Source organism: Protopterus annectens, chromosome 7.part0 (genome assembly GCF_019279795.1).
Source record: "Protopterus annectens isolate FY-2018-M chromosome 7.part0, PAN1.0, whole genome shotgun sequence".
Classification (NCBI taxonomy): Eukaryota; Metazoa; Chordata; order Ceratodontiformes; family Protopteridae; genus Protopterus; species Protopterus annectens.
Window position 1 is genome coordinate 608,074,191 of NC_056739.1, and position 13,338 is coordinate 608,087,528.

General features: G+C 36.8%; 1 protein-coding gene across 1 annotated transcript in view; it reads left to right on the top strand.

Annotated features, from left to right (window-relative positions):
- Positions 1 to 13,338, top strand: part of LOC122806067 (GRIP and coiled-coil domain-containing protein 2-like) — a 1,105,805-nt gene that overhangs the window by 635,667 nt on the left and 456,800 nt on the right. Inside the window, exon 12 of the mRNA XM_044076306.1 lies at positions 6,865 to 7,093. Coding sequence (XP_043932241.1) covers positions 6,865 to 7,093 — 229 coding nt within the window. The remainder of the gene's footprint in view (positions 1 to 6,864; positions 7,094 to 13,338) is intronic.

Below are 13,338 nucleotides of genomic sequence, written 5' to 3' on the forward strand. Positions count from 1 at the left end.
GAAGATAGAAAGAGGAGATGTGGACATAGAAGTGGTCAGATCTTAGAAGTAGAAGGTAAGGTATCATTGCATATCTACTTAGAGGAGAGGTATGCTTGTAAGGATGTTTTAAAGGTTGGAAAGTTTGGATTAGATTTAAGAAACAGGGGAAGAGAAGCAAAAATAACACAAAAATTCTGCAGTGTCTCATACCATATCAAGTTCAGGTTTAATACAGAAATAAAATCACTAAGATTCTTCCTGACTGGATTTTTAGCCTGAATATCTGCATATTGTCTCTGGTTTCATTAGATTGTCTCATCTTCTGTACCACACTTCCTAGAACCACTCGCTGTACCAGGCAAAAAACTCCCCCAGCATTGAAAGGCTAACTCCTCTGATTTCCAAGCCAATATCCAGGTAACTGTTTGTTAACAGTACTGTTTGAGGAAACTTCTAACCTAATATATATACAAACATGGATACATACATTTTTTTTCTTAAAGAACAAAACATTTCTGTACAGTAGTATTTATATCATTCTGTACCAGACATCATTTTAACAGATGTCACAACACTATTTACAATTTGACGTACATTATATCTTTTCCGATACACGTACTACCTGCCACACTATGCTACACTGCCCCCCCAGCTTATTAGATCCTGGTAGAGCTATTTACATTATGGTGGGTCATGCCTAACCAATGTTTTACAGTGAATCTAGAGGGTCGTAATTAAAGCCTTGATCAACATAGTTTAGTATTCCCATTCCATTGCTTTTGTAGCCATGATGGTGGGGAGTCATGATCTCTTGCCAATGTAAAGTCCTGCTCAAGATATAGTACTTTAGTGGCAAAAATGCTCTCTTGCTCACTAGGCATTCTTTCTTGATAGTGGAGTATCTGGCCTTGGCTCTACTTAGCTTGTAAATTTAAAAGCATATAGAGTATTCTCCTCCATCAAAATCCTGTGAAAGCAGTGCCTTTGTCTTGCCACTTGCGTATCAGTATAAACTAGGAAGAGTTCACATAAAATTGCCTAGGCTTAAACTGGTTTTGAATATAATGCTTCTTTCTAGTGTTTAAAGGTATTACCTAGCATTAGTGTCCATTTTAAGGGTATTTCCTCTCTTTGTCAAATGATAAGCTGTAGATAAAAAATGGGGTGCAGATTTTCTATCATATTTTACTAACCTCAGAAATGCCCATAGTGTATCCTTTGTCATAAAGAAATTAAAGTAGTGTTTTATAAGGTGTCACAGTGATAATGAATCGCCAATATTTAGTGTTTATTTTGAATCCAAGAAATAGTGAATCATTAATGACTGCAGTATGCGTAAACAGTTTTATTTTTGGTCCTAGGAGCATGTCCTTGTAATACAAAGTACAAAGGAATGAAGCAGTTTTTGATGGTAACATTGATAAAGAAAGGGTCACAATTACTAAATGACAAGGCACAGTAGCTAAACACATTGGATTCATTACATGTGTATAACATGTGTGTGTGTGTGTGTGTGTGTGTGTGTGTGTGTGTGTGTGTGTGTGTGTGTGTGTGTGTGTGTGTGCATGTGCGCGCGTGTGTGTGTATACATTAAATTTACTTATTTGCTAAAGGTTTTTAATCTGAGAAAAGTGAAGGCCATGCAAAACAGCAAATGCTTAACCTTCCTTATGACATTGTCAATAACATTTTTGGATACTAACTATGAGGTTGTTGTACCTCAGAGTAAGGAGAAGTACAGCAGACTTGGCCTTAGTATAAACATATTAACAGTCATACTTTACTGATCATTGTTCTTTGGTTCACAGTTGTGAGTCTTCCATTTTGAAGTGGCACCTTGCCAAAGGCCATTTGCATGGAATCAACCACTTTTGGAAAAAGGTGTTGCAATGTTATGCGTTAATATTCACCAGCAATGGTGTTACCGAAGCAATTGCTGGCAATGACAAATTATGTTATACATGAGAATTCAAAATATTTCTAAAATAAAATTACCCAATCTACTTCACTTCAGCCTTTCATTATAATCGTTATCATCCTCATTAAAAACTGTTTGTGTACTAAACATTGTCTCAAGCTAAATGTTAAAAAGTGTATTATTATCACCTTTGGCAGAAAACCCGTACCCTCATCAAACTGTATAGTCAGCACACCATTACAAAGCAAAAAGTTAGTTAGGGACCTGTGAACTTGGGTTGATAACGCCATCTCTTTTAACCACATGACAACAGTTGTCAGGAAATCCTTTTGTTTAGAACAGCTAATTGTCAAAAGAATGTCAAGAGACTAAATAAGTAATCACTCCTGTACTCCGCTTTGATCATACCAATTATCAAGTACAGTATTCCCTTTGGGATGTATCTCACTAAACATATCAGATAATTAGAATGACCCCAAAGGTTTCTATCCAAAAAGATCACAGGCCTAAAGTCCATCAGGTATCAAAGAGGCTGGAAGCTCTGTCCCCTTTATTTAGTGACTTAGACTTTTGAGAGGAGATCTTTATCTCACTTGCTGTGTCTTCAGAGACCCAGTTGTCCATTATCTTCACCAACACTAAAACCATATATACGTATATATATATATATATATATATATATATATATATATATATATATATATATATTTGTAGAAGTTTTTTTTTTTTTTAAGTGGGTAGGTGAGCTGGTCAAAAGAGCCTTTTAAGTCAAGTCATGGCTTGAGTTATCAGGCAGAGATGTAAATCTTCACCAACAGATAAGTAAAGCAGGGTAGAGGAACAGGTTATAAGCCAGTGTCTCCCAAAAGTTTGGAATAAAGTTCCCCTGCATGATAGGATGGGTGCCCACAAATTTACTCCAGGATTCACTGCTATGGCTGTCCTTGAGAAAGGAGGTGCAGCATGAGGGAGCATGTTGGTAAGGCATGAAGGGTCATAAAACCTAATAGACTTGGAATATCTATCAAATCTATGAAACAAACCATAGTTAAGTTAGCAAAGTTTATCTAAACATTCAGAAATTATATTAATGTCATGACCCCAGATGACAGATGTTTGGAGCACAAGGTAGACAATTTTCTTTTAGTACACCAACACAATGTCTAAGTGAGTAGTAATTTAGTATCATTAGTGGTATTTGAGAGTGTTGATGGAGAAGTACAGAGAAGGTCAGAATGAGTTGCATTGTGTCTTTGTGGATTTAGAGAAAGCATATAACATGGTGCCTAGAGAGGAGTTGTGGTATTGTATGAGGAAGTCGGGAGTGTCAGAGAAGTATGTAAGAGTGGTACAGGATATGTACAAGGGTAGTGTGACAGCAGTGAGGTCTGTGGTGGGAATGACAGATGCGTTTAAGGTGGAGGTGGGATTACATCAAGGATCAGCTCTGAGCCCTTTCTTATTTGCAGTGGTGATGGACAGGTTGACAGACGAGATCAAACAGGAGTCCCGGTGGACTATGATGTTTGCAGATGACATTGTGATATGTAGTGAGAGTAGGGAGCAGATGGAGGAGACTCTGGAGAGGTGGAGATATGCTGTAGAGAGAAGAGGAATGAAGGTCAGCAGGGCTAAGACAGAATATATGTGTATGAATGAGAGGGAGGATAGAGGAATGGTGAGGATGCAGGGAGTAGAGGTGGGGAAGGTGGATGAGTTTAAGTACTTGGGATCAACAGTTCAGAGTAATGGTGAGTGTGGAAGAGAGGTGAAGAAGAGAGTACAGGCAGGATGGAGTGGGTGGAGAAGAGTGTCAGGAGTGATTTGTGACAGACGAGTACCAGTAAGAGTGAAAGGGAAGGTCTACAAGAGGGTAGTGAGACCAGCTATGTTATATGGGTTGGAGACAGTGGCATTGACAAAAAGGCAGGAGTCAGAGCTTGACGTGGCAGAGTTGAAGATGTTAAGATTTGCACTGGGTGTGACGAGGATGGACAGGATTAGGAATAAGTATATTAGAGGGTCAGCCCAGGTTGGAAGGTTTGGAGACAAAGCCAGAGAAGCAAGATTACGTTGGTTTGGACATGTGCTGAGGAGGAATGCAGAGTATATTGAGAAAAAGATGTTAAGGATGAAGCTGCCAGGTAACAGGAAAAGAGGGAGGCCTAAGATAAGGTTTATGGTTGTGGTGAGAGAGGACATGCAGGTGACTGGTGTGACAGAGCAAGATGCAGAGGACAGGAAGAAATGGAAACAGTTGATCTTCTGTAGCGACCCCCTAATGGGAGCAGCCGAAAGAAGAAGAAGTGGTATTTGAAATCTGAAGTTTAATAAGAAGCACAGAACAAGCAATTTATGCAACAGGAAGAAGAGGCCAAACATTTTATTATTATCATTTTAGTATTGAATACCATGTTACCACATGACTCTATGGCTGGATAAATGACAATCAGAGCAAAATATTTCAGTAACAGGGCTTCTGCACATAGTTGATGTGGGAGATGACATGTGGAAGTGGCACAGAAACTCAGAGAATCTGAGGAAGAATGGATGACCAGTACAATAACCGAGGAAGAATGAATGACCAATTCCTTACCCAAATTAGGATTTTTTATCTTGTTTGTCAAGTTTGGAAGACCTGTAGTGCTTAAGTAGCTGAACCCCTAATGGAAGAATACCTACTGAAAGTGAATTCACTTAGTATGTTTATTCAAATCACCCCTTCAAAACCCATTAACTCCCCAAAGATGTTATACTGAAGACCTGAAGAGTTCCCGTATAACAGCAGAGTATGGTAATATATTACAAAGTGGAAAATGTTGAAATGTAATACATAAAAGCAAATATCATTGCAGTATATTCAGAACTGATAATATATCAAAGTGGTGATCATTTGTGAGATCAGTGACTGCATCATTAGTGACGCAGTTCCACGAATATGGGAATTTTCCATGACCTTCTAGTAAACTAGAGGTTATTATACTCAGTAAAAGGTCCCACGTGTCACCTACAGCTGTCTTTTTTTTATTTCTGTTTTCAAAACTGCAGATTTGGGTTGCAGATGAAATTGTCATTGATCTCACAGGTCCTATCCCTAAATAAAGTACTGTTGCTTTCAATTTATTTTCAAACAGATGTGTACCTTTTGCTATAACAAAACATTAATTCTTTATCTATCCATCCACAGCACCATTTTCTACATTTTTGCACATGGGGTTGGGGTGTTACTTCAAATTGACAATCATCTAGAGACAAAGTTTACATAGCTGGGTGGCTGTCCTTGCCGCAGTAGTTCTTCCATACCACACACTCACATGCACACTCACACCTATGGCCACTTTAGAGTGTCCAGTCCACCTACTGCATGTCTTTGGAATGTGGGAGAAACCCGGAGCACCGGGAGGAAACCCACACAAATGCAGGGGGACACGCAGACTGCACACAGAAGGCAGCCCCACCCACGAATTGTACCAGGCAATCTCTTTCTGTGAGGCAATGATGCTTATCCACTGTGCCACTGTAATTACCTCCTGGGTATGTGCCTAAAATGAAAGTGAATTCAGTTAATCTGCGTGCTGCAGTGTCATTTACTCATATATACGTGTCCTTGGGTGTTCCCCTGACATTCACTGAGCAGGTAAATAACAGGGACAACTTTCCTTCTGACTTTGTGTAATTACCTTGTTATTACTTTCCTAATTATTGGTTATTAACAGTGGCATCCCTGTTTGAATTTTTGTCATGTCTGAACCATCTAAAGTAGAAGAGTACAGTGGTGATGCTCATCTGTTGTATCTTACGTTAAGCAACATTTGAAACAAAAATAAATAAGACAAAATGTCATATTGAAATAACACAACAGAAGCAATCATCTAAATGTAAAGATGTCAGTTACCTTACTACTGAAAGTAAAGTATTTTGTGGACTCTATGCTATTAGTGATTTAGGCATAAAGGATTACTTCAGCTCACTTTTGTGCAGCCTTTTAAGTGGCAATCAGCTATTGCTTCATACAGATGAAGTACAGGGAATAGTTGGAGTACCTTTTTTTTATTTTACACTTTGGTTACCGGGTATGAGGGCTTGTCTACTGACCCTTTTCACTCTTGACCTGTGTACTAGTGTACAAATAGGTTGTTGAATGCTAGTATCATTTATATCATGTTTAAACAAAACTATTAACAATATATGAGTAGATGAAGTATATATATATATATATATATATATATATATATATATATATATATATGTATATATATATATATATATATATATATATATATATATATATGTATATATATATATATATATATATATATATATATATATATATATATATATATATATATATATATATATATATATATATATATATATATATAGCACATATCACATTAAGCACTTTAATATTTTGCAAATCATATCAAATATTTACCAGACAAGTTTTAATTGCATGAGTATCTGCTGTTCCAGGCCAAATTAACTTGTATCTCTAAAGCAGGAACTCATGGAATCATTTTTCAAGTGCTTTATCAGGTGTTTTTCTCTGATTCAGAGTAACTGCTTTAGAGGAGGACAGTTTACAAGATGCAGAATTTTGTAAATTACAGAATAAAAGAGGCTTTGTTGGTAATATATTTTGACACCCATGTCTCACTCAGTGAAACAGAAAATATCAACTCACAGCAATTCTTGTTTACTGGTGTCTCTTGACCCCTCTCGCTAAATGGAGTATTTTTTTTCCTCCTATAAATTTCCTTGATAAAACAGTATGTGCATTTGTTGTCTATACAGTTTCCTAGTGCTGTGCATTATAGGTATATTTTTATTGATGCTGGGAGATAAAAATGCTTCACATGGTTCTAGACATATAACACCAACATACCTTTTATTAATGGTAATTCTTCTGGTACTAGGCAAGTATGTCATTTCTTGTTATTTATATTTATTTATTTTTTCTACAGAGCATCACTGGAGACTTTAGAAATGGAGAACAGCACTCTGAAGGCACGAAATCAAGAACTGGAGTCTCAGTTCAGGCAGAGGGAGGAGCAGCTGAGCTCCATGTTGGAAGAGCATCAGCGGGTGGCCCAGCACTGGAAGGAGAGATGGCAGGAATCAGCCGTGACTTTGAAGCTGAAAGAAGAGGAGCTGCAACAAATCACATTACAGTTCCAGAATGCACAGGAAAAGGTAATTGGCACCATCATTTGTTCTTGTCTGTCATTAGTTGTAAATTCTACGAATTTAGTAACCAGGGAAAAGCATGTATTTAGAGGACCCTTCTCAACAGCTGCCCAATAATCCTTTGTTATTAGGTATTGAAAATTGTGCCCCATTTCCTTATACTGCAGATTTAAGGAATTCATATTTTTACTCTGCCTACTAGTCATTTTGATTATAATGGGTAATTTGTGCGTTATCTCCATCCCAGCAATTGTCATGGAAATAATTAATTCCGCAGTAGGTTGACAGAGGTAGTCAAAACAAAGTTTCTGGCAGGCATGGATTCAAATAGCAGAGGTCTCATCAGTGTAACCTGATCTGTATCAATAAGAGTAATACCACAAAAAGACTGGTTAGCACACAGTATACATGTCTCCACAAGTCAAAAAGGTCTTTAACACTGTATCTTACTGGAGGTTCAAACTAAAGGGTATGGATTACTGCACAAACTGGTGAAACGGGTAAGGTTTTTTTTACCTAATAAAAAACAACATTTAACAAACATGACAGAAGTGGAATGTGAAGGCAGTGACTAGTAAGGTGCCTAGGTTTTCACTGTTAGGATGGGTCATTTTCAGAATATGTATGTCAGACATCAGCAAGGCACTAGTGATGGAAGTTAGCTTACCTGCTGATGACAGTAATGTGGGTCTTGGAATTACTGATGTTGAGGCCAACGTCTAGTGTGACTTAACACAGTTTGCAGGGAGCTGGGTTTTGACGAAAAAAGTACCAGATCATTTGTTTCACTGAAATGAATTAGATGACAACTTCTTTGTTAAAAATACCCCTAGTCAGAGCTGAATCATGGTCAAAAGGTGGCTGTAAGCAGGGTAATGGACAAGCCCCCACCCCCCGAGCCATTCCACAATGTGCTACACCATTCGTTTCCCATTACTTTGCTGACTCTTCCCAGTTACCATAAATACTGCTCATATCTGTCAGCATGCATACTATATTTTCTTCTTTACTTTTACAGTGATTACAGAGATATTAATTTAATTTACAAATTTTATTTCAAATCTAACAGCACAATACTGATGGCCATTTGCTCAACAAAACAGTCTCATGTTGAAATTAGGCTTAGCATCAGTAAACATCTCTTCATTTTAAACATATATTCAGTGAAATTGCTTTGAAACTTGCAATCATTGAAAATGTATTGAAACTTACATTGACTGAAAATGCATATGGACAGTGGTGGATAAAATGTACCTTGGGCCCCAGGCTGTTTTTAAAACATGGGCCCCCTGTTAGTATTTCTAGGACCATGCATACATGCATGTGTTCTTTGATTCAACTTCCTGATTGTTTTATATTACATTTCTTCTTTATTATAGCAAAGTTTGTTAGTGTGTGTTCTAAATTTGTAGCTTTGAACATTTTTTTCAGTTAACTGTGAAACTAAATGTATGAACCAATAATAAAAAGTACCCTTTTCAGACTTCCTAAGATGGCTACACACTGATTAATAGCTTAACTTCTCTCCCAGTGTGAAAAAAGAAATTGAAAGACAAGGGCCTTGAACTCTTGTCACTTTTAGTAAATTTGGTTACTGGCTAGTAAATGCACTGCCTGGGTTCCAGCAAAGAAGAAGAGTGCCTGAAAGAAAATCAACAAGGAAATGTGAAGAGAAAACACTGACTAGAAAGAATTGTGCAACTGTTCAGCAAAAATGTTCAATCTCCAACTTTGGTGAAAGATGTGGCTTCCAGTAATCTAGAGGAAAAAATAAGTCAATGTGCTCAGAACAGATTAAAATAAACAAAACAGTGAAGGAGTATATCAACTCAAATAACAAAAGGGCTTAGATGAGCTGATAAAACTGTAAAAATCAGATGTTGAAATGAAGAAAAGACTGGCTGAGTATGAGACTGTTCAAAAAGAGATGTTTCAAAAAATGGTAGAGATAGAGGAAAAAGCACTTAGGGAAAATTTTGAGAATTTCTGCTGTACCAAGAAACTGCAAGGAATAAGTAACTGGACTGGTATTCCACAGCAGGATCTGTTAATTGAAAGGCTACATTGTGAGTATGTTCCAAATCTGGCCATGAGAAAGCAGTCAAAACCTTCTTATGGATCTTAGGTAATCCATGAATCATAGGTATGAGTGGAAATTCAACTAAAAAATAATTATAAAGCTCTAAATCTATCAATCTGTTCATAAGTAAATCATATAGTTCATCACAAACATATTGAACCAACCTACTGATAGAGCCAGAATTCATCTTAACATATGCATTATCATCAGAAAGCATATTCAACATTTTCTCATTATACTTAATTTTGTCAAATATGACAATCCCTCCACCTTTATCAGCAGGTCTAATGTTGTTGTGTCTTTCGGCTTTTACCGGTTAGGGGTCGCCACAGCTGAACTTCGGTCCGCTAATGATTGGCAGCAGATTTTTACTTGCTGAGTTGCCTGCCCTGACGTACAACCTCCAACGAAGGTACGCCCATTAACGCATGTCTCCACACAGAAGACACTCTAGCTGAGAATCGAACAGGACAACGTCTTACTGTGAGGCAACAACGCTACCGCTGCACCACCACCGCAGAAATGTCCATATTGTTCTTTGAAGAGTTTAAAGCATCAATTTGTGCACGAGTCAAGTTAAATTAATTATTATTATTATGTTTTGACCATAGATTAAACAAGTCACGTTCACATTTGTTCAAAAACAACTCAATGAATGCTGTAAACTGTGGACAGCAAACACTAGGTTTCCTAAACTTAGAAACAAAGTCATTATCTACTGGAAAAATTGTTTTTAACATAATATTACGTGCAAAAAGTTTTAATTGTGACATAATCTCTGAAAACTCCATTCTACTAGCTGGGATAAAAGATAACCTTCAGTTTAAAACACTAACCTGTTCAGCTGTAAGCTGAAATTATGACAGGTTAAAAACTAATGTACTTTCAACTATTTCCATGCAGGTTTCTTGATTAGTTCTGTCTCAACTGGCAGTTTCACTTTTTCTTGTCGCCGCACACATAAATATCCTTTATTGGAGCCGGTAGAGCTGGAAAAGGAACATTAGGCACTTAAGTCGTAGCCGTTAGCTTCCGCTTCACTCCCTGCCATTTGCTCTCATCATCAGAGGATGTACGCTCTGTTCCAGAAGAAGTTGATGCCCCAGCATCACTGGATGATTGACAAGCAAATCCATTCTCAGTCAATGAGGAAGAGTGTCTTTCATCCACTCGTGGAGTACTCAGAGGAGCACTGTTATTCACTATACTGGTGCCTTAAATCACATTGTGACTCTCAATAGTAGATGTATGATTACTATTGGCCTTTACAGAAATCATTGTAGTTTCAATTCAACTTCTTACACTTCACAGCTCTAAGCTTATTCTCATAAATGGAAATATTAGTAAATATCTCATCAAGCCATAGCCTATGGACATCCGAAGCAGTCTTAGAGTTTACTTCTTTAATGAGGTTATCAACCTCCCTAAGCAACTCCTCTTCATAGGTTTAAAGAAGTTGATTTGCAGACGCATGTAGTTAAAACTAAGTTCGATATTCATTTCCTGCCACTTGTGCAAAAGGTCAGGAAAAGCAGCACCCTGCTTTGGCATCCTCAAAACCCGTAGCCCTCTAGGGACTACCTTGAAATGCAGGCAGGCTTCTAGATGTAACCATTAACATTGGTAACATTTTAAGCTGTACAGCTTATTCTCAATGTCCTTAAGTTTGTTAGTGAAAAATTCAGTTTCCGGTAAGTTCGTCTCTTCATATACTTCAACATTACCCAGTCTCAAAGAGAATAAAGGATTCTGTCTAACCTGTACCAAATGATGAAACATGCTCCTAGAATCACTTCTTTCATTAGTCACAGGTATATAATCCAATTCCACCTCAAAACCTTTAGCCATGCTTGCTAAGAACAGTGAAAAATATGTAAAAGGCTAGACAAAAAGCAATGTCAAAGGCAGTGAAGGTCCCAGTAAGGCAAAAATTCCGTAAAGCAAAAATTTCAATGCAGGACCAAACACAGTGTCAGATAAAAGCAGAGTTTAATAAAAGGTTAGCGCTTTCATGCCTCTCACTCGGCACTCCATCAAGCAAAATACAAAAAATGCATACATTATATATAATACAATCAATTATCCAATTAAAGAAACAATTTGCGTTCCTTCAGAAGGGGTTTTAAAGGCACATAGCCATTTAAACCTGGACTTTTATGTGCCTTTAAGTGCTTGTTCCACTCATACCAATGATTCATGGATTATCTAAGATCCATAAGAATACTATAGCTCCCTACCTTTGACCAATAGTATCTGGGAATGGTTGGCTAACTGAGCCTTTGTCCATATTTGCTGAGCATAAACTGAGGGCACTAGTTAATGGTGTATATATGGTTCTGAAGGGCACTCAGCATTTTTTAACAGATTTATTTGAGTTTTATTGTACATATGATGTATCTAATTGTATACTTGTTACACTGGATGTGAGTATACTTTTTACAGTGATAGCTAATACAGCAGGGGTTGAAGCAGTAAGGCTTTTTCTGCATAGACATAGCGATTATTCTAATGATATGATGTTTTTGATCTGTGCGCTCCTGGATCTTATTCTTGAAAATAATGTTTTATGTTTAATGACTGCATTTATTTATTTATTTATTTACAGAAGGTTGGCATAGCTATGGGCACTTCTTGTGCCAATAGTTACACCAACCTAGTTATGACTAATTGGGAAGATGAAAATGTGTTAGTTCCATGTAATTTTTCACAACATTTGAAATTCTTCAGAAGATTTGTGGATGACATATTCTTTCTGTGGGATGGTACTATGTCCAAACTGGATTTATTTGTAGCATACCTTGAGTCAACTACTGAGTATTTAAGGTTTACTAAGAATGCGCACTTTGAATGTATTGATTTCTTAGATGTTCACCTTTACAAAGGTGGCAGAGGGATGTTACAAACATCTGTTGATAGGAAGCCATGTAGCAAGAATACACTGTTGCATCGCACTAGTATGCATCCAGGGTATGTTTTTAAGAATATAGCTAAGAATCCAGCCTTTAGGACTTCAAGATTGCATACTAGTTATGAGGATTTACATCTTGCACTTGGTATGTTTAAGCTGGAGTTGCTAACCCGTGGTTATTCTACTAAGGATTTTGATTTGGCTGATAAAGAGGTAAAGGAAGCTAGATATAGTTTGGCTAAACCTTACTTTTCAGAGACTAAAGATATACATATAAGAGGAGGAAATGGGTATAATAAATATGTTAGACCAGTTATTACTTTCACAAGTGATGTTGGTATGGTATATAATATGGAGAAATTGGTCTATACTTGCCTCAGATGATCAAATATCTGATATTGTTGGAGATGTACCATGCTTTTCTTTTAGGAATGGGATATCTCTAAAGAGACAACTTTGTTATGGTAAAAATAAAAGGCAGGAGCGTCTTTCAGTTAGAAAAGGTGCATTTGCATTTAGAAAATGTACAGCTTGTTCCTGTATTTCAGAAATTAAAGTATTTAGACAGCCAGCTAATGATCTTGCATTTATACCCAAATTTTATGCAGACTGTAGTAGTAAGAATATTGTTTACATCGCTATCTGTAGTAAATGTAGTAGTTTTTATGTTGGAAAAACTATTAGGACTTTGAGGGAGCAGTTGTTAGAACATATTGGTTATATTACAAATAAAGATATCACCAGTCCTTTGTATAGGCACATTCAAGTTTTTAATGATCATTCTTTTAATTTTTTGGTATTACAGTGTGTGAGTGTAAATAAGAGGGGAGGTGATTTGAATAATAATGTTGAAAAAGCTGAAACTAAATGGATTATTAAGCTACATGTACATAAAAGTCCAGGTTTAAATGGCTATGTGCCTTTAAAACTCCTTCTGAAGGAATGCAAATTGTTTCATTAATTGGATAATTGATTGTATTATATATAATGTATGCGTTTTTTGTATTTTGTCTGATGAAGTGCCAAGTGAGAGGCATGAAAGTGCTAACCTTTTATTAAACTCTGCTTTTATCTGAAGCTACGTTTGATCCTGGATTGTTATTTTTGTTTTATGGAATTTTTACTTTACTGGGACCTTCACTGCCTTTGACATTGCTTTTTGTATAGCCTATTGGACCCCATTCCTAAGTCAAAGTATGATTAAAGCTCATGAAATTAGTATTGTTTCACTCTTTGATATCAGCCAAAAGTGCTCTTCGCAGC